The sequence below is a fragment of the Perca fluviatilis genome, chromosome 7 (genome assembly GCF_010015445.1).
Source record: "Perca fluviatilis chromosome 7, GENO_Pfluv_1.0, whole genome shotgun sequence".
Taxonomy (NCBI): domain Eukaryota; kingdom Metazoa; phylum Chordata; class Actinopteri; order Perciformes; family Percidae; genus Perca; species Perca fluviatilis.
The window spans coordinates 1,024,254-1,047,249 of record NC_053118.1 but is presented as its reverse complement, the minus strand read 5'-3'; the positions used below and the strand labels follow the sequence as shown (position 1 = coordinate 1,047,249).

General features: G+C 42.8%; 1 protein-coding gene across 1 annotated transcript; it reads left to right on the top strand.

Annotated features, from left to right (window-relative positions):
- The first annotated feature begins 350 nt into the window (after positions 1 to 350).
- On the top strand, positions 351 to 12,463 carry LOC120561566 (neoverrucotoxin subunit beta-like). Its single transcript, XM_039804701.1, has 3 exons — positions 351 to 578; positions 11,496 to 11,542; positions 11,664 to 12,463. The coding sequence occupies exons 1-3, from the start codon at positions 352 to 354 to the stop codon at positions 12,191 to 12,193; spliced, it is 804 nt and encodes a 267-aa protein (XP_039660635.1). The 5' UTR covers position 351; the 3' UTR covers positions 12,194 to 12,463.
- Positions 12,464 to 22,996: the final 10,533 nt, after the last annotated feature.

The window sequence follows — 22,996 nt, the reverse complement described above, 5'->3', positions numbered from 1 at the left end:
AGTATTTGTCTTCTTATATGATATTTCTCTAAATGTTAAGCTTTATTAAATTTAAACCGCCCTTCTCATGTCAGAATTTTAATGTCTTTGAATGTTTCCAGAGCATTTTGTTCTTATTTATGTCGTAAAGCACGAAGTATGAACTATGGCTGAGATTGAGAACCTAATTTTTTATTTTTTTTTATCTTATGTGAATTTGATTACTGGATGTCTTTTTACTCCTCATTCAGTCACAATTAGTTATGATGTTTCCAACGTGTTTAGAAAATGGATTTTATATTCTTTATCACCAAAAGTCCAGACATAACATTTACACACAAACATTATCTGTCTGAAACAAACAAAAAACACATGGCTCCACGTGTTGACAGAGGGTTCCTTTGTGTTGTTTTGTGTGTTTGTAGTCTGTCAGGCTGTCTGATCTCAAAGGAAGGCTGTTCTTCTCTGGTCTCAGCTCTGAGCTCCAACCCCTCCCATCTGAGAGAGCTGGACCTGAGCTACAATCATCCAGGAGACTCAGGAGTGAAGCTACTGTCAGCGGGACTGAAGGATCCTCTCTGGAGACTGGACACTCTCAGGTACAAACACTGATGAATATTAAAAAGATATATTTGTGTAGGACGTTTTAAAGGAGAACATCTCCAGGAACTAAAATGATAACTCCCTTTTGTTAATAATTGATGTAGTTTGGACACATCTCTGTATGTTAAAGGCACTGTCTGTGATTTTAAGAAACATCCTTTTTTCCCTCTTTCCCGGGATCAAATCAGTTTCAACTCGACAGAGAAAGGTCCAGGACAGATTTTAACCAAGCTTAGCACAAAGAAATGTGCTTTCTACACTGTAACAAGAGTGTGTGGATGAAGCATTAATTTACTCTTTCGGCAGATTAGTTAGCTAAAGGTTTAAAATGTCAGTTGCCGGTGCTGCATGGATCATGTTATCAGTCAGAGATGTACACTGACGTCTGGACCAATTATTCCTTTAAGTTCCTCTTGTGCTGGGAGAGTACCGACTCTAAGTTCAACAAGTCCCTCAAAACACTCTTTCCTAGTCCCTGCGGTGCAAACACAATATATGTGTGTATGTGTGTGTGTGAGAGTGATGTAATGTTGATGTTTCTCTACAGAGAAAGGTCCACTGTTGCACCAAATGCTTGCTCTTGGGGGAATTGTTGGTTCTCTGTAAATGATAGTGTGACAGTGGTGCTGGCAGCCGTATCCTGTCCACATTGTGCATAATTTTGTTTCTATGAGACACTCCTCTAATGATAACAATCTGTAAATGCGCAAAAAGTCTGTTCTGCTCTCTGCTATGTTCAGTTATATTTTCCTCATTATTTATACATTATTTCCCCCACAAGCCATCCACTGTTAATCTGAATATTCATTGTTCTGACTCGATCTGTAGATCAGAGGTGGGCCGTCAGGGCCAGCAAGGCCTTCTCTGCTGGCCAAGAGATTGTCAGAATCAGAAAATTATATTTTTTATAATTAATGGCCTATATATTCATTTTATATATATATATATATATATATATATATATATATATATATATACACACACTGCTAGTGTACCTTCAATCCTATGTGTACTGATCGTGGCTAGTTAGCTTCACTTTCGGCATAACTAGAGTATATTTACAGTTTGAGTTTCGTCACGCCACTTATATATCTACCCCAAGGTCTTATAAAGCTAACAATGGTGTCCGATTTCAATTGAATGCATTTTTGTGAATTTCAGAGGAATTCTAAGAGGAGGCTAGCTAGCTCTCATTGATGGAGTTCCATCCAGCCGCAGGCTCTATCAATAAGACTCGCAGACAAGCGGCGTTTATTTCCCCGATCATTTGTTTAAATAACTCAACACACATCCATTATAAGATTAACTGGAACCTGTGGTAAGAGATTGCAGGCGTAACAAGCTCGCTGACCGCAATCTCACTCACACACACCGGCCATTTAGCAGGAAGAGGGGACACACAGTCATTAGTCATTAGTCATTAGACATCAATTTTCGTAAAACGGCACATATTTGACCTCTACATAGTTGATTTCTTGCATAAAAAAGTCTCAGAAGTGAATTTAGTGGTAAAATAGCAGATGAACAATGTATACAATTTCTGAGATCTGCGCGACCTATTCAGAAGACTAAACTGACCTCAGATCAGTGTAAATGTTGGGGTGTGACAAAGATAGAGACTACCGAGTTGACGTCAACTCAGTGGCTCCTCCTTATTTTGCTCATGTTTGCTCATGTTAGTTGAGATTCGCCCGTTTTCAGAGGCAGTTTCAAATTGTGAAATTTACAGAGGAAAGAGGTGTCAATGGGAATTTGAGGTTCTATGTATGTCCTATTTACCCACTAAACTGTTGTTATTCAACTATGACAAGGTAAAATCGATTTTGCATTCTATCACCCCTTTAACATTTATTTATACAGGTAATCTCATTGAGACACAGGGGGCCCTATCTTGCACCCAGCGCAATTGACTTTGTACATCAACGCATGTATCATTCCTATTTTGCACCCGATGCACAGCGGACTTTTCCCTCCACAGACTTACGTCGGTAAATTAGGGAATGAATTACGGCACTCGGGGACAGCTTTGATATACCAGACGTATATAATAAGATTTAACAGAACTATATACAGTGCCTTGCGAAAGTATTCGGCCCCCTTGAACGTTTCGACCTTTTGCCACATTTCAGGCCTCAAACATAAAGATATAAAACTGTAATTTTTTGTGAAGAATCAACAACAAGTGGGTCCCAATTATGAAGTGGAACGAAATTTCATTGGCTATTTCAAACTTTTTTAACAAATAAAAAACTGAAAAAGTGGGCGTGCAAAATTATTCAGCCCCTTTGCTTTCAGTGCAGCAAACTCTCTCCAGAAGTTCAGTGAGGATCTCTGAATGATCCAATGTTGACCTAAATGACTAATGATGATAAATAGAATCCAGCTGTGTGTAATCAAGTCTCTCGTATAAATGCACCTGCTCTGTGATAGTGTCAGAGGTCCGTGTAAAGCGCAGAGAGCATCATGAAGAACAAGGAACACGCATCGAGGCAGGCCGATACTCATTGGAGAAGTTTAAAGCTGGATTTGGATACAAAAAGATTTCCCAAGCTTTAAACATCCCAAGGAGCACTGTGCAAGCGATAATATTGAAATGAAAGGAGTATCAGACCACTACAAATCTACGAAGACCCGGCCGTCCCTCTAAACTTTCAGCTCATACAATGAGAAGACTGATCAGAGATGCAGCCAAGAGGCCCATGATCACTCTGGATGAACTGCAGAGATCTACAGCTGAGGGTGGGAGACTCTGTCCATAGGACAACAATCAGCCGATACTGCACAAATCTGGCCTTTATGGAAGAGTGGCAAGAAGAAAGCACATTCTTAAAGATATCCATAAAAAGTGTCGTTTAAAGTTTGCCAAAAGCCACCTGGGAGACACACCAAACATGTGGAAGAAGGTGCTGTGGTCAGATGAAACCAAAATCGAACTTTTGGGCAACAATGCAAAACGTTATGTTTGGCGTAAAAGCAACACAGCTCATCACCCTGAACACACCATCCCCACTGTCAAACATGGTGGTGGCAGCATCATGGTTTGGGCCTGCTTTTCTTTAGCAGGGACAGGGAAGATGGTTAAAATTGATGGGAAGATGGATGGAGCCAAATACAGGACCATTCTGGAAGAAAACCGATGGAGTCTGCAAAAGACCTGAGACTGGGATGGAGATTTGTCTTCCAACAAGACAATGATCCAAAACATAAAGCAAAATCTACAATGGAATGGTTCGCAAATAAACATATCCAGGTGTTAGAATGGCCAAGTCAAAGTCCAGACCTGAATCCAATCGGAAATCCTGGGAAAGAACTGAAAACTGCTGTTCACAAACGCTCTCCATCCAACCTCACTGAGCTCGAGCTGTTTTGCAAGGAGGAATGGGCAAAAATGTCAGTCTCTCGATGTGCAAAACTGATAGAGACATACCCCAAGCGACTTACAGCTGTAATGTGTCACAAAAGGTGGCGCTTACAAGTATTATCTTAAGGGGCGAATAATTTTGCACGCCAATATTTCAGTTTTTTATTTGTTTAAAAGGTTTGAAATATCCAATAAATTTCGTTCCACTTCATGATTGTGTCCCACTTGTTGTTGATTCTTCACAAAAAATTACAGTTTTATATCTTTATGTTTGAGGCCTGAAATGTGGCAAAAGGTCGAAAAGTTCAAGGGGGCCGAATACTTTCGCAAGGCACTGTATATTATATCCAAACAAGCCTTAGTGATAAAGTTGAAGATTATATATAATATTTATAAAAAAAAAACACTTAGCTGTCTGACATTTCCCTCTGGAAACAGCTGGTTTCCCCCAGAGTGGCGAGGACCTGTATTTGGACCGGGATGGCACGGTTCTGTCGCGTTGCCCTCGCTGCTGGCCCCAATTCAGTACATAAATCATAAAGAGCACAGCTTTAACCTAAATCGGCATATTAGCCAGTCATCGTCATGGTCCCTGAAGTCTCTTTTTCTCCTGATTCTTCCATTGCCGTAGTCCTCCTGCAGGGCCAGCAGTGATATCATGCAGCATTACGCACGGGGGTCACCGCAGTATTTATATGTTTACAACAATTTGTGATTGTTAACACCTTGCCAACACAGCATCAACTAGTGGTACCCCCCACCCCGACATACAATTTGAAGACGAAAGAAAGTCTAATAGGCAAACACACTTTTCTTCATGCAGGTTTTGTCACAAACAGTATTAAAGTTGACTGATAACGAGGACATTAAGGCTAACGATTTCACAAGAGCTTAACGGCTGTATTTTCAGACTTTGACATTTGATAATATATGCACAGTATTAAAGACAGATATTTAGTTATTTACACTGTGTTCTGCAGTTATCCAATGCTAAGGTATTTGATGCTATCCTGTATTCCATGCAGTCGGGTCATCTCCTCCTCCTGCCCTCTGTAGCGGACAATGTGACGGTGAGACAGCGCCGATTAAGAACAATTTTTTATTTAAGATTTGAGTTGGAGATGTTATGTAACAATTATCACTCCGTACAAGCGTTAATAACACTGGTGGATTTAATCTACATGGTAACGTGAACCATCACCTTATCGTGGTGGAGAGGTTTGTGTGTCTCTGTGAACCTGAGGGCTGTGTTGTCTGGAGCTTTGTGCTCCTGGTAGGGTCTCCCAAGGCAAAGTGGTCTCAGGTGAGGGGCCAGACAAAGAATGGTTCAAAAACCCTATGGAAAAACAAGGTAGAGATGGAGTGACCTGCCCGGAGGAAGCCCGGGGCCCCCGTCTGGAGCCAGGCCCAGACGGCGGGCTTGTCGGCGAGCGCCTGGTGGCCGGGTTTGCCACGGAGCCCGGCCGGGCACAGCCCGAACAAGCTACGTACCTCCCATCTCTCCAGTCCATGGGCCCACCACCTGTGGGAGGAACCGCTGGGGTCGGGTGCGCTGCCACATGGGTGGCGGTGAAGGTCAGGGCCTCGACGGACCAGACCCGGAGGCAGACGCTGGCTCTGGGGGGCCGGGAACGTCACCTCTCTGTGGGGGAGCGGGAACTGCGCGGGAGGTGGAGCGCTACCGGTTAGATCTGGTGGGGCTTACCTCTACGCACAGTCTTCTCGAACCGTACTCCTGGATAGGGTTGGACTCTTTTCTTCTCCGGAGTTGCCCAGGGTGAGGCGCCGGGCGGGTGTGGGGATACTAACAAGCCCCCGGCTGAGCGCCGCTACGTTGGAGTTTACCCCGGTGGACGAGAGGGTCGCCTCCCTACGCCTGCGGGTTGTGGGGGGGGAAACTCTGACTGTTGTTTGTGCATATGCACCAAACAGGAGTTCGGAGTATTCGGCCTTCTTGGAGACCTTGAGTGGAGTCCTGCATGGGGCGCCAGAGGGGGACTCCATTGTTCTGCTGGGGGACTTCAATGCACACGTGGGCAATGATGGAGACACCTGGAGAGGAGTGATTGGGAGGAACGGCCTCCCTGATCTAAACCAGAGTGGTTGTTTGTTGTTGGACTTCTGTGCTAGTCATGGATTGTCTATAACAAACACCATGTTTGAACATAGGGATGCTCATAAGTGTACCTGGTACCAGAGCACCCTGGGTAGCGGGGTCAATGATCAATTTTATAATCGTTTCATCTGATCTGAGGCCGTATGTTTTGGACACTTCGGGTGAAAGAGGGGCAGGGCTTTCAACCCGTTCACCATCTGGTGGTGAGTGGGGTCAGGGGTGGGGAAGACTCCGGACAGACCTGGTAAGCCCAAACGTGTAGTGCGGGTAAATTGGGAACGTCTGGAGGAGGCCCCTGTCCAACAGACTTTCAACCTCGCACCTCCGGCGGAGCTTTTCGTGCATCCCTGTGGAGGCTGGGGGCATTGAACCCGAGTGGACAATGTTCAAAGTTTCCATTGCGGAAGCTGCGGCGAGGAGCTGTGGTCTTAGGGTCTTAGGTGCCTCAAGGGCGGTAACCCACGAACACCGCTGGTGGACACCGGTGGTCAGGGAAGCCGTCCGACTGAAGAAGGAGTCTTTTCGGGGATATGTTATCCCAGAGGACTCTCGGAGGCAGTTGCAGGGTACCGGGGGCGCCGCGGGGCGCCTCTGCCGTGAAAGAGGCAAAGCAGCGGGTGTGGGAGAAGTTTGGAGAAGACATGGAGAAGGACTTTCGGTCGGCACCAAAGTGCTTCTGGAAAACTGTTCGCCACCTCAGGAGGGGGAAGCGGAGAACCATCCAAGCTGTGTAACGCGGGATGGGACACTGTTGACCTCAACTGAGGAGGTAATAGGGCGGGGAAGGAGCACTTTGAGGAACTCCTGAATCCGACTAATACGCCCTCTATGTTAGAGGCAGAGCTGGAGGATGACGGGGGATTGTCGTCGATTTCCCAGGCGGAAGTCACTGATGTAGTCAAACAACTCCACAGTGGCACAGCCCCGGGGATTGATGAGATCCGTCCAGAAATGCTCAAGGCTCTGGGTGTGGAGGGGCTGTCCTGTTTGACACGCCTCTTCAACATTGCGTGGAAGTCTGGAACAGTGCCAAAGGAGTGGCAGACTGGGGTGGTGGTTCCCCTTTTTTAAAAGGGGACCAGAGGGTGTGTGCCAATTACAGGGGTATCACACTTCTCAGCCTCCCTTGAAAGTCTCAACCCCAAGGTGCTGGAAAGGAGGGTTCGGCCGATAGTCGAACCTCGGGTTGAGGAGGAACAATGCGGATTCCGTCCTGGTCGTGGAACAATGGACCAGATCTTCACTCTCACAAAGATCCTGGAGGGAGCCTGGGAGAATGCCCAACCGGTCTACATGTGTTTTGTGGATTTGGAGAAGGCGTATGACCGGGTCCCCCGGGAGATACTGTGGGAGGTGCTGCGGGAGTATGGGGTGAGGGGGTCTCTACTCAAGGCCATCCAATCTCTTTACGACCAAAGTGAGAGCTGTGTCCGGGTTCTCGGCAGTAAGTCAGACTCGTTTCAGGTGAAGGTTGGCCTCCGCCAGGGCTGCGCTTTGTCACCAATCCTGTTTGTAATATTTATAGACAGGATATCGTTAGTCGGGGGAGGGGTTGCAGTTCGGTGGGCTGGGGATCTCATCGCTGCTTTTTGCAGATGATGTGGTCCTGATGGCATCATCGGCCTGTGACCTTCAGCACTCACTGGATCGGTTCGCAGCCGAATGTTGAAGCGGTTGGGATGAGGATCAGCACCTCTAAATCGGAGGCCATGGTTCTCAGCAGGAAACCGATGGAATGCCTTCTCCAGGTAGGGAATGAGTCCTTATACCCCCGTGAAGGAGTTCAGTAATTTTGGGGTTTTGTTCGCGAGTGAGGGGACAATGGAGCGGGAGATTGGTCGGAGAATCGGCGCAGCGGGTGCGGTATTACATTCCATCTATCGCACCGTTGTGACGAAAAGAGAGCTGAGCCAGAAGGCAAAGCTCTCGATCTACCGGTCAGTTTTCGTTTCTACCCTCACCTATGGTCATGAAGGCTGGGTCATGACCGAAAGAACGAGATCCAGGGTACAAGCGGCCGAAATGGGTTTCCTCAGGAGGGTGGCTGGCATCTCCCTTAAAGATAGGGTGAGAAGCTCAGTCATCCGTGAGGAGCTCGGAGTAAAGCCGCTGCTCCTTTGCGTCGAAAGGAGCCAGTTGAGGTGGTTCGGGCATCTGGTAAGGATGCCCCCTGGGCACCTCCCTAGGGAGGTGTTCCAGGCACATCCAGCTGGGAGGAGGCCTCGGGGAAGACCCAGGACTAGGTGGAGGGATTATATCTCCAACCTGGCCTGGAAACGTCTCGGGATCCCCCAGTCGGAGCTGGTTAATGTTGCTCGGGAAAGGGAAGTTTGGGGTCCCCTGCTGGAGCTGCTCCCCCCGCGACCCGACACCAGATAAGCGGACGAAGATGGATGGATGGATGGATGAAGGATGGTAACGTGAATGATATGGAGTGAAAAAATTTGCGTGAGGCATCAATACTTGAAAATATTATGAGTAATCGTTATTCCCATTTACTTTCTGCAGTCTGACTTCAGTTCACCACCTCACCATTTGCGTCGCCAATTCCTATTTTGTCTCCAACATGTGCGTACGCATGGGTCAGAGTTTGTGTTCTACCGTCATGTTTGTTTTTTTATAAATCACAACCTTTGCGTGGTAAGTGGCGTACGCACATTTTCAGCCCTGTTTTGTGCGTACGCCACGCTTATAAATGAGACCCCAGGAAAAACCTAGTCTAAAGTCAGTGGTGCGTTATTCAGATGCTATTTTAAGGGCGCATGCTTGGCCGTCATGTAGAGTGTGCACACCGCACTTTGCTTCTCTCATCTCACGGACCCAGCAGTTAACATTTTTGCAAAGGAAAAGTATGACCTTGTTTTACACAACATTTCCATGAATCATGGATGTGTTGATGACATAAATGAGGAAATATTAGAGGACTTAAGGAGATGTGATGTTGAACTGCATGTGCCAATGCCACTTAACCCACATGCCCCAGCAGCAGTATGGGAGAGGAGAGACAGAAGAGCTGCATCGTCTATAGTGAGGTAATCCCGGTCTAATGTTAGACTACATTGCAAAAATATCACCATGCATTCATAACCTTTTGATTCAGTGAGAGTGAGCCCAAAACCTCGGAAAGTATGTTTTTGTGACATTTCTATTTACATTTTGTCAAAAAGATAAATCAATAGCAAACGTCGGTCTCCTCGGCTGTGAACCGCTACTGGCGTCCGCCTGTGGATGTATTAAGCGTGCGCCTATCAAATCCACCATTATAACAGCAATCCGCCATGGAACAAGCGTGCCTGCTTTTAAAGGGAATGTGAGATAACGCTCTGATTAGTTTATTGCACGTTACACCCAAACCACACCTATGAGTAATGTAGCTACTTCAGACCAACCCATTTTAGATTTGCGTCGGGCGCAAGAGTCATTTATCCTGCTGGTATAATAGCAACAGTGCCCAAGATCTGCCCATAAAGCTACTTGGGTTTGGCGTTTGATACTTAAAATAGGGCCCAGGGTCTCATTCTCAAGAGAGACCTGTTAAGGACAGTACACATCAGTTACAGACAGACAGATTACAATGGTATACACAATATGTACTATACAATATTTAAACTAAAGTGCACCAAAAACACCAAAGTACTAAAAACAAGAACAGGATTCTGAAGATGTTTTTTTCAGTAGCCTTAAAATTTGTTTAAAATCCCCTATTGCGATCACTCTCTCTCTCTCTCTCTCTCTCTTTTTTTCTCTCTCTCTCTCTCTCTCTCTCTCTTGCTCTGTGTGTCTCTCTCTCTTTCTCTCTCGCCAAATTGTTTTTATATTGCAAGCACAAATTAGTGTCATACGGTCTGTTTCAGCTGATGTCATCATTATGTAACATGTAGTCTATGAAAAAGACATCATGTTATGGACGGTAAACACGTCAAATGTAACGATAGTGTAAACAGTAAAATGTTGGATCCCAGGGCGTCAGGGCAACGTCAGGGCGACTTCGTAAACTTTGTAAAATGTTGTCTAATTCATGAATTCATAATTGTCCAAACGTAATATAGCCTTGTGAGACCGTCCTGATCTTGTGAGCTCCAGTTTTCCACTCACAGATCAGTCTGGCATCTTGAGATAGAGAAAATTTGGAGCCGTTCGACAAATGACCGACCAATCAGCGTTGGTTTTGAGGCAGGTTTAGGTGGTGATAGACAGATGGTTTATCCAATCAGCTAACCAGTATTTTCAGACAGCGGTAGCCCTAATTCTGTTAGCCGCTCACTAATGCTTTTTTCGCTTGGATCCTTCTTTTGGAATATGGACCGGGAACCTTTTATTCGTAAATTCTCGTTACACAAATGGCAAATATCCTTTACTGACATGTTGCTTGCTTGCTGAGCTAACGAGCTATGCTTTGCCTGCAGCAGCAGGGGCTTGTGGTTGTATTTTCATACGCTTCGTTGATCTGATTGGTTGATTTGGCCCGTCTGTCACCAACATAGGTGGTGATAGACAGATGGTTTATCCAATCAGCTAACCAGTATTTTCGCCCCTTCCCAAAAGTTCTCCAACGGTAAATTCCCAGATGGATATGCCGAGCAAATGTGAAGCAATCCATCTGGCGGAGTAAGGATAAACGTAATAGGCACGCTGTTGGGATTTTAACCCTGTGAATGCTGGATAATGTGTATTAGCCGCTTCAGGGCTCCTATCAGAGAGCATGAGTCACCAGGTGGAGTTCAACTTTTTACTTGGTAGTAAGATGGTGCATTACAGGCAGTCACAAGCTGTACATTGTTGGATAAATGAAGGAAGTGTATCGTCTCTGACTTCTGAACAGGCAACTGGCGTAATGAAAAAAACACGAGGCGATCTTGGAGATTTCTTACATAACTTACGTAATTATGTATGTAACTACACACACTGTAACCTACACCGTCTCCGTAGCATGAGGAATTCACAACACACATGCTGTTATTTGTACTAACCTATATCATTCATTTCCCTCTGTAGGGCTTTTATTTTCATGCAGCTTCGGTTGAATTACACAGTGTTCATATAGTCTATAGATCAGTTTATCAGAAACGAGAGATGGACATCTCCATCCTATAAAACAACAACCTGTAGTTTCAGTAATATTCTCATGACCTGGTCATTATGAGATTAAAAAGTGCGCTAGGAACACACTTGCATATACATAAAATAGCCTATTATAAGAACAGCTAATTTCTGGAGCAGTAAACGGCTTTAGAGGGCAAACGGTTGTTGTGCGTACTATGAAATCCTGACTTAGACCTCCTCTATCTGGAAAGTGTCCTGAGATAACTTCTGTTATGATTGGACACTTTAAAGGAAATTAAATTTAATTAAATATTTTAATTGATTGACTGTGTGTGTGTGTGTGTGTGTGTGTGTGTGTGTGAGTAATGTAATGCCCCCCCCCCCTCCTTTCAGGGTGGAGCCTGCTGGAGTCAGATGGTTGACACCAGGTCTGAGGAAGTGTAAGTGTGTTTTTAATGTCATTCATCAAACTGTGACATCACTCATTCAACCCTCTGATGTCATCATAAAAGTGCTGATAGGTTAATAACTGCAGCTGTGTTGTCTCGTTCTCTACGTCAGATTCCTGTGAACTCACACTCGACACAAACACAGTGGACAGAAAACTCAAACTGTCTGACAACGACAGGAAGGTGATAGCTGTGAAGGAGGATCAGCCATATCTTGATCATCCAGAGAGGTTTGACTCCTGGTGGCCTCAGCTGCTGTGTAGAGATGGTCTGCCTGGTCGTTGTTACTGGGAGGTTGTGAGGAGTGGAGTGGTTGTTATATCAGTGAGTTACAGAGGAATCAGCAGGAGAGGAGACATTGATGACTGTTTGTTTGGATATAATGATCAGTCCTGGAGTCTGAGCTGCTCTGATGATGGTTACTCTGTCTGGCACAATAACATAGAAACATCCATCTCCTCCTCTGTTTCTGATAGAGTAGCAGTGTATGTGGACTGTCCTGCTGGCTCTCTGTCTTTCTACACAGTCTCCTCTGACTCACTGATCCACCTCTACACCTTCAACACCACATTCACTCAACCTCTTTATCCTGGGTTTGGGTTCTGGTCTCCTGGTGCCTCAGTGTCTCTGTGTTCTGTGTAGGACGGAGAGTCTCCTCCTGTTTCTCACTGCTGATCAATTGAGTCTGTACAGGATCACACTTACAGAAATATTTCAGGTTATTGTTATGAACTAATGAATAAACTTTGTATAAAATAATTCAGAATGATTTGAACAGATTCCTCGTGAACATTAAACTTCTTCCACTTCCAGTCCTTTAAAGATGGAAGCTGTGATCATGAAATTGTAGAAATGGTGAACTTGTGTCATGTTTTGAATTCGGTCTTTTTTCACAATAAAAGCATAAAGTTGTCTCGGTGTCCCAGAGGTCTTCCAGGTCAAGCTGCAGCGTGAGAAACCCTCCAATCAGCGCAGTCAAGTACGTAACTCTTTCACTTTATCATTTTCAAATTGTGTTGAGTTCAGGGAGCAGAGAGTCTGTATGTTTTCTTTCCACGTTAGTTATCTGCTCAGCCAGCTGCTGTAACTTTACTTTGTACTATTAGTACTTTTACTGCAGTAACATGTCATCAATGTGACATAAAAGCTGTTTCATTGCAGTGTTAATTTCGCCGGACAAGACGAGACTAAATATGTTCGTCAACGACCTTTTTTTCCATGACTAAGACAAGACGATGAGGAGACTGCGCCAATGTCCAAAAACGCTGACAAAGACTAAATTAACATTCATTATTGTTGACGAAAAAAGACGAGACTAAAATGTTTTGCATAAAATAAAAACTAAGATAAAATCTCTCTTCATTTTCGTCTACAATCGTCTCTACTTGTCCATCATGAGATAGAATATTCAGCTGTTACTAGGGTTGGGTACCGAGACCCGGTGCTAATACAGCACCGACCGGCGCCTTAACGACCGTTCTCTACCAGACCGAATAGCAACGTGGATTCGGTGCCACTTAAAGTGATGGTTCGGAGTAATTTCACCCTAGGGTCCTTTGCACCATGACCTCGAGCCAAACACCCCCCCAGAAGCTTTTTTCACCTGGGTCGAACATTGGACGAGTTAGTGTAGCGTAGCGTTATCAGCTCCAAATGTCTCCAAACTTACCTCAATTATAACTTGTCTCCTGCTAGTTATACTACAGCACTTACTTTAAAAAATAAGTTAAATTAATAAATATTTTTGTTGCATCTCTTTTCGGTGTTGTAATTTGTAGACGGCCCTAAGCACTCGCCTGCAGGCAAGTGTTATTTACATAAACTTCTGGTGTACTTCAAACTTTACAATCCATCGTTTTATGAGTGCATAACCTATTTGTACTACTGTAGACGTTTGGTATCATTTCGGGCATTATTAGTTGGGTAATGTTAAGAGACACTTCGGATCCATTAGCCCCTGCACTAAACTATTCAGCTGATAACGCTAAGCTACGCTAACTCGTCCAATGTTCGACCCAGGTGAAAAAAGCTTCTGGGGGGGTGTTTGGCTCGAGGTCATGGTGCAAAGGACCCTAGGGTGAAATTACTCTGAACCATCACTTTAAATGCCTGCGCTTCTCTATGATGCTCCGAAAACGGACGCTAGAGGCAACCGAAACATCGCTGCACAGGACGCTTGTTAACACTATACTTGGCAGCAGGTAATGTTAGCCTACCGTTAGCTAGCAGCTGGAGTAAACACGGTTAAAATGCTGACAGCCAAACGGTGTAAAAGTTTGTCTGTATTTCACTGGAGAGGATTCCAACAGGGGGACGTACGACAGTCTGCAGCTGCTGTTGTCTGAAAAACAACACATATGTTGCATTCACTTCAAACTCTCCTTGCCAGCCTTGTTCAATGTTATTGTAAAATACCATTTTCCTATTCAGTGGTTGTTTTTGTTGTTTAACAGGAATTTACTGGTGAAATAAGGAAGAGGCTCGATATTTATATAACTTTATATAACTTTATTTTTATATAACTATTTGACTGAAATGGTTATCAGAAATAATCTCCAGAAATAATTTGTTATTTAAAAAAAGGCAAATGTTTTGACTAAAACTAGACTAAAATGACCAGACTTTTAGTCAACGAAAACTTGACAAAAAAAGATGTGAATGACTAAATATGACTAAAACTAACAAGGACATTTGGCACAAGACTAAGACTAAGACTAAATTAAAAATAGGTGGCAAAATTAACACCATTTCATTGTGTCTGTTTAAGGTTTGATTCACTCCCACATTAATATGTTTGTGTTGAAGACTTAACTGTTGGTATCAGTGAGGAAAGAAGACAGGATGGATGGAGTTCATATTTTAGGAAACATGTTAAGCTTGTGTAATGAGTCAGTGTCTAAGTCATTTAATCTGTCAGTCAGTAACGGAGCATCAACACAGCAGTCCAAATGTCATTTTCTTGTGAAAATCTGCTCCTGTTGCAGCCCTTCCTGCCTGCTTCTTGACAGGTGGAGCTGTGACCAAGGGGGTAAGCGAGCATCCGCAAAGCGTACCTCCTGTGGGGAGATTCTGAAGCTAACGAGCCATCACCTTCCACTAGCATTCCATTGCCTTCATTTTGGCGTCACTTTGACAGTGAATAACTTTACATCTGAAGCGTTTAAAGACTCTATTTGTCCATTGTTTATTTCTTTTTTTTTTTAAATGATACAGTTTTTTATTATTTTTATATTTTTGAACACACAACATACAACAAACAAATACAATCGAACAGGAACCAAAACCCTCTCCCACCCTCTGCGGTCTCGAGGAAAACAAAACAAACCAAAACACAAGAAAACAAAAAGCACACCTTGCCTAGTCGCTCTCTTCTAATTCTTGTGGTGTTGAGGTCACCCTGACCGATACCTGTGCTGCTGCGTTTTTCCATAGGTCTATAGGCTATGCTTCGTTAATCCTTGCTGTAAAGCGCTCAAGCATAACTATGTCTAGGAAGTACACCAACCACTGTTTTATACAAAGCCAGCGTTGATCATTTTTTTGGTTGCAGTTGAGCCGGCTAGCCAAATTTTCTTCTGTCTTCCAAGCAGGTGTAATTTGGAGTCGTCATTAAATAAGTCAGTAGGAATTCGACATCCTATCACATCAGATATTATTGATGTTGTTTTATTCCAAAACTCATGCACCTGTTCACACTCCCAGACCATGTGCAGGAAAGTTCCAGTTTGTTCAGGTTGGCAGAACGTGCTCCATTGTTTATTTCTAAAGAAACACGACAATGCATAAAAGGCTCCATTACCTTGTATCTCACGTTATGGCTCCGTAGCAGACGTTTTTGTAAAAATAGGCTAACGATTGTGTCATAACCACACGACTTTCTGTCGCACAGTAGAGAAATTACGTACAGTAAGGAGAAGCTCTCAGGCAGTTTCGGCTTACATAAGCCGTTTAAGTTTAATTACTAATGTTAACCAGCATTTTAGTTAGCAATAATTAGCCTGTGCCCATGTTATCTCCTTACATATACCTATGCTACGCTCTCCGTCTCTGCAAGATTGGGAATGATTGAGATTTCTCTTGGCACAGCTATCCGAAGACTTCCAACTTTCAGACAGGTTGCTCACGTCACATCTACGTCGTCAAGCTCAGTCGGAGGCTGCTCAGTAATGCTCAGCCATCACCGGAAAAGTGACTTTACTGCTCTCCATCGAAGTTTATGGCGTCGCTGTGTCAATTCTTTTGCTGCGTTCATGCCACCTGTGAATAACAGGGACCGCCCCCGTGGTTACGTTGTTTTTCCGACTGGCAGCGTTCACATGGTCGGGATGCGTGTTCTTCTTCTTCTGTTATATTGGCGTTTGGCATGACAACTTGTTGCATAACTGCCACCAACGGTTGACCGTAGCCGAGACCATCAGGTGTGTGAAATCATGGAGGCTACAATAACAAACAATTTGCTGTTGTTTTCTTACGTGAGCATACAAACAGCACATCGACAGGTGTTTGTGTTATCTGCAGGACAACGAACGGGAAAGGACACGATAATGTCTATACATGGGCCTATTTATGAATAATTTGAAACATGTTATGTCCGTGTATGTTTCTTGGCAGAGGCATTTGTCCACAATAAACAGTTTATTGTCATTGAAATATGTTCAGTACGGTGGCCGGGAAGTGCAATGCAACATTACAAAGAATGAAACACTTTTACAAAGCTTGAGACAAATTTACATTTTGGAAAACAAATTTACATTTTGGAAAACAAATTTACATTTTGGAAAACAAAATAACATTTTAGAAAACAAATTTACATTTTTGAAAACAAAATAACATTTTAGAAAACAAATTTACATTTTGGAAAACAAAATAACATTTTAGAAAACAAATTTACATTTTGGAAAACAAAATAACATTTTAGAAAACTAATTTACATTTTCGAAAACAAATTTACATTTTAGAAAACAAATTAACAAGATGCAAAACACTTTTACCAGTCCCGAAACAAATTTACAAATGACAGATTCTTCACGGAAAGGGAATGTACCACATACCGGAAGTGATGAGGTGTTGTTGGTGAGCGCAGTCAATATGTGTTGTTGTGAGTGAGTATATGGCGTGAATGAAGTTTATGGTGACTTTACGTGTGGTCGGTGTTTGGAGTTTTTATATGACGCGGACCTGACGGAAACATTGGAAAAACAGGGAACGTATCGACAGCCGCGGCCGGATCGAAGCTACAGCAGGGGGGCAGCTGAGTCCGTCTGCAGACTGCGGTCAAGCCAGCCTCCACTTCAAAATGAGCGGTCAAACTAGCCACCCCTGTATTTCGCGGTGCGCGTATACACTTGCTATTACGGTGAAACTAAAAAGAGGGAATTTTCTGACGAAGGCAATTTCCCATTCATTTATTCTGTCTGCCTGTCTGTCTATCTGCCTGCCTGTCTGTCTGTCTGTCAGAAAGAAAGAAGGAAAGAAAGAAAGATTTTAGCACACCTCACAACCTCTGTGACAACTGCATGATATGCTGAATTCCAAAATAAGAGCCCCCCCAAAACTCAAATATTATGTTTTGTCTACACATTAAGAAAATCATGAAAATAAAAGTCCTAGCTTCCACAGACCAATTTCACCTCAGCTGGAGAGGACTCCTTCTCAATGTGTGATCTACAATGTTTCAGGACATTCTGATGTTGTTTTCCAAAATAAGAGCCCCCCAAAACTCATATATACGCTGTTTTGTCTACACATTCAGAAAGTTATAAAAATAAAAGTCCTAGCTTCCACAGACCAATTTCACCTCAGATGGAGAGGACTCCTTCTCAATGTGTGATCTACAATGTTTCAGGACATTCTGATGTTGTTTTCCAAAATAAGAGCCCCCCAAAACTCATATATTAGCTGTTTTGTCCATACATTCAGAAAATCATAAAAATAAAAGTCCTAGCTTCCACAGACCACTTTCACATCAGATGGAGAGGACACCTTCTCAAGGTGTGATCTACAATGTTTCAAGACATTCTGATGTTGTTTTCCAAAATAAAAGAGCCCCCAAAGCTCAAATATTAGCTGTTTTGTCTACACATTAAGAAAATCATGAAAATAAAAGTCCTAGCTTCCACAGACCAATTTCACCTCAGCTGGAGAGGACTCCTTCTCAATGTGTGATCTACAATGTTTCAGGACATTCTGATGTTGTTTTCCAAAATAAGAGCCCCCAAAACTCATATATACGCTGTTTTGTCTACACATTCAGAAAGTTATAAAAATAAAAGTCCTAGCTTCCACAGACCAATTTCACCTCAGATGGAGAGGACTCCTTCTCAATGTGTGATCTACAATGTTTCAGGACATTCTGATGTTGTTTTCCAAAATAAGAGCCCCCCAAAACTCATATATTAGCTGTTTTGTCCATACATTCAGAAAATCATAAAAATAAACGTCCTAGCTTCCACAGACCACTTTCACATCAGATGGAGAGGACACCTTCTCAAGGTGTGATCTACAATGTTTCAAGACATTCTGATGTTTTCCAAAATAAGAGCCCCCCAAAGCTCAAATATTAGCTGTTTTGTCCATACATTCAAAAAATCATAAAAATAAAAGTCCTAGCTTCCACTGACCAATTTCACCTCAGATGGAGAGGACACCTTCTCAAGGTGTGATCGACAATGTTTCAGGACATTCTGATGTACAGTTTCAAAATAAAAGCCTGTCAAAATCTTGAATATGAGACAAATTAGATATGATTTTGGATTCAATTTAAAAGTAAACACCCTGTTATCAAACAATAAATCCACTTCAGGGTTATATTACACGACCCCGTGGTGTGACTCATTAAGTATCAAGACATTCTGATGTACAGTTTCAAAATAAAACCCTGTCAAAGTCTCAAATATGAGGCATATTTAGGCTGGTGACAAATGGTCAAAAAGGGCTTTAGTTTTTGAGATACCCCTACTAGAGGTAGAACTAAACCCAACAATGTTTTTCCTCATCCCTAGGGTCTCCCATATATGAAATTGATTCTTGGCTAAAGATATTTTACTGCTAAGATTGTTAAATTAACAGATATTGTTACACAACCCAAAACCAAAGAAGGACTAAAATATAGCCTGTCCATGGGAGTTAAGGCATCTAAACTAATGCAGATCAATCACACAAGCTCTGAGAGCTTTGAAACTTAGCATGTTTGTAGTCAGGAAGTTGCTTTACCTAGAAAAGACTGGATGTGAATATCATGATGTATGGAATAAATAAAGACATACCTAAAATAGGCGAACATGCAAAAAATTAATATCTATGCAGAATGTTTTCATTTACTTTGTGGTTACTTTGCCAGGGATTATAATAGAAACACATATGATTTCTTGTTGGAAAAGTGGGGTTGTGCTTAATCCAGCAATACCAAATGTGTAAATATAGCATGACAAATCAGGGTGTTCTTTCACTCAATGTATGATGTGTCTAAAATGAAAGAAGATGGAACACTGACATAATTTAGTCTCAAGTCCAAAGCCCATTATCAGTGGTATCATATGGCACCTTGTACTATATAGTCCATATGGAAACAAAGATTGAAATCGAAAGATAACACCTTACCATAGCACAAACAGGAGACCAGGATTCAGGATTGCAGTTTGACCTTAATGAGCCTTTTAATAAAACTATAATTTAACACAATACAAATTAAATGACTGTCTTAAACAAACAAATGGCAATCTAACAAAAGAAACACTGTGAGGGGGAATGACCCCCCTCATCACTGAATCTCAAGCTCTTTCTAGCAGCAACCATTTGGAACATGAACTGCTTTTGGTAGTCATTCTGGGGGTTAGGCCATCTCCAGTGGCCACTTTGGGGAGGTCAGCTCCCCATGATGTTACCACTGCAACACACCACTGTCACTCATCCACATTGTCATCAGTGACAAAGTGGGTCATATTTGGATAGCCTGGGAAAGGGCAAGAGCAAGACTCTGTGCAGGTCAAACCCACTGAAAGACACTGGCATTTGGTAGCATCGTTGCAGTTTCCGTCTTTACAGTATAGTAGTGGGTGATGTCTCTAACTTCTTTAGGTGCTGGTGTCTTCTGTAACATCACAGGTTCAATGCACCCATCTTCTTTGAGCCTCCATCCTCCAACTGGGTTCCAGAGAGAGGTTTTGACCAGGTGGCTGTGACGCCACACTGCTGTTTGGTACAAGGCTCTCAGCACTTGTTGGCCCATGCTGGCGATGTAGGTGCTGACAAAGCTACATACAGGGATATTCTTGAGCAAAACCTGTAACACTGTGCGTGATTTGAGGCTAGGACGGAGGTTCACCTTCCAGCAGGACAATGACCCCAAACACACCTCAATCCAATAGAAAATCTGTGGTCAGACTTAAAGATTGCTGTTCACAAGCGCAAACCATCCAACTTGAAGGAGCTGGAGCAGTTTTGCAAGGAGGAATGGGATGATGTAGATGTGGCAAGCTCATAGAGACTTATCCAAAGCGACTTAGAGCTGTGATTCCCGCAAAAGGTGGCTCTACAAAGTATTGACTTTAGGGGGGCGAATAGTTATGCACATTGACTTTTTCTGTTTTTTATTTCTAAAAAATAATTGTATGTATATTTTTCTCATTTCACTTCACCAACTTAGACTATTGTGTTTTGATTCATCACATAACATTCAGATAAAAACAACAACATTGAACTAAAGCCTCTAATGTAACAAAATAGATAAAAAGCCAAGGGGGGTGAATACTTTTGCAAGGCACTGTACATGCAATACACCTTGCACAGTCACATTCTTGTCTAATTGTTGAATGTGATGATACAGATGTAATAGTTTTGCTGCTATACTATTCAAGCAAAGGGATGTTTGGATCCTCAGCAGTGTTTATGCACTCGGGACATGGCCTTAAGGAAAGATTTGTCCCTAGTTGATCGCTCAGAAGCTTGGAGCAGTGCTTTGTGATTGTTTACCTGCATGACACGTCCTCACAGGTTGTAACACCACAAGCAGTTTGTACAGAATTGGGAAGGCCACTGCCCTCACAAGACTGAAGACCCATCTTTGTAAGTTACAGGCAATTACTAAATGTGGACTCTCTGGTAGCCTGGAAGAGGCTTTGCCTGTGGCAAGAAGGTATGCCCTCCTTCTGTATGGCCAAAAGAAAAGTTGGATGGACATCCAACCTGGATGTGCGGGTACAGATTAGCATCTACCAGAGATTCGTCAGCAGCAAATCTACCCCCAACAGAAGATGCTTTCCAGCATGTCTTCATGCTTTCCAGCTTTCCAGAATGTCTTGATACTTACTGGGTCACACTATGGGGTCGTGTACTATAACCCTCAAGTGGAATTATTCTTTGATAACAGGGCGTTTCCTTTTAAAGTGAATCCAACATCATGCAATTAGTCTCATATTTGACATTTTGACAGGCTTTTATTTTGAAACTACACATCAGAATGTCTTGATACTTAATGGGTCACACCAAGGGGTAGTGTACTATAACCCTCAAGTGGAAATAGTCTGTGATAACGGGGCGCTTCCTTTTAAATTGAATCCAAAATCATATGTTCTATGCCTCATATTTGAGACTTTGACAGGCTTTTATTTTGAAACTATACATCAGAATGTCTTGATACTTACTGGGTCACACTATGGGGTCGTGTACTATAACCCTCAAGTGGAATTATTCTTGATAACAGGGCGTTTCCTTTTGAAGTGAATCCAAAATCTTATCTAATTTGTCTCATATTTGACTTTGACAGGCTTTTATTTTGAAACTGTAAATCAGAATGTCCTGAAACATTGTAGATCACACCTTGAGAAGGTGTCCTCTCCATCTGATGTGAAATTGGTCTGTGGAAGCTAGGACTTTTATTTTTATAATTTTCTGAATGTGTAGACAAAACAGCGTATATATGAGTTTTGGGGGGGCTCTTATTTTGGAAAACAACATCAGAATGTCCTGAAACATTGTAGTTGACACCTTGAGAAGGTGTCCTCTCCATCTGATGTGAAATTGGTCTGTGGAAGCTAGGACTTTTATTTTTATAATTTTCTGAATGTATGGACAAAACAGCTAATATATGAGCTTTGGGGGGCTCTTATTTTGGAAAACAACACCAGAATGTCCTGAAACATTGTAGATCACACCTTGAGAAGGTGTCCTCTCCATCTGAGGTGAAATTGGTCTGTGGAAGCTAGGACTTTTATTTTTATGATTTTCTGAATGTGTAGACAAAACAGCATATTTATGAGTTTTGGGGGGCTCTTATTTTGGAAAACAACATCAGAATGTCCTGAAACATTGTAGATCACACCTTGAGAAGGTGTCCTATCCATCGGATGTGAAATTGGTCTGTGGAAGCTAGGACTTTTATTTTTATAATTTTCTGAATGTGTAGACAAAACAGCGTATATATGAGTTTTGGGGGGGGCTCTTATTTTGGAATTCAGCATATCATGCAATGACAGGTTGTGAGGTGTGCTAAAATCTTTCTTTCTCTCTTTCTGACAGACAGGCAGGCAGACAGAATAAATGAATGGGAAATTGCCTTCGTCGGAAAATTCCCTGTTTTTAGTTTTGACGGTCTCACCGTAATAGCAAGTGTATACGCGCACCGCGAAATATAGGGGTGGCTAGTTTGACCGCTCATTTTGAAGTGGAGGCTGGCTTGACTGCAGTGTCTGCAGCTGCAGGACCTGGAGCTCACTGTCCATTCCTGGGAGCCAAAACCGACACCACGCAGCTGGAGACCCAGGCCGTATTGCTGGGCCCGCTGGAGGGAAGGGAAGCCCGGGAGAATCAGATCCAGGACTGAACGGAGCGGACTGTCACAGCCTGCTGAAGTTTAAATCACAGGTTTCCTAAAGGGAGTCTGGCGGGACTCAGACTGTGGACGACGAAACACGACTTAAAGTCTCGTTAAATAAATAAATACATGCAGAAATAAATGAATCATTAGTGGGGGAGTGAGCCTGGACATTTCAGTCTGTTTAAACTTCACTTTGAAGCAGAACCTCTTAGTTCAGAAGGGTGAAGTTTCCGTTTGTACTCATATCTGTGAACTGATTATAATAAATATTCTTTGTATTAACACATTAATTAGTCTCTTTGTCTTTTTGTTTAAAAAAACTAGAACATCGCATGAGATTTTGACGATTTATAGTGATTTTATTTCCGTTAGACCTTTGCCTACATTGACGCTGATGCATTAAGGACGGCCCATAGACAGTATATAAGGGAGTGCCTCCCCTGTTCCAAGATGGCGGCTCTATTGACGCATTCGATCCATAACTGCCGTAGTCAAGGCGACATGTATACAACACCTCATCACTTCCGGTATGTGGTACATTCCCTTTCCGTGAAGAATCTGTCATTTGTAAATTTGTTTCGGGACTGGTAAAAGTGTTTTGCATCTTGTTAATTTGTTTTCTAAAATGTAAA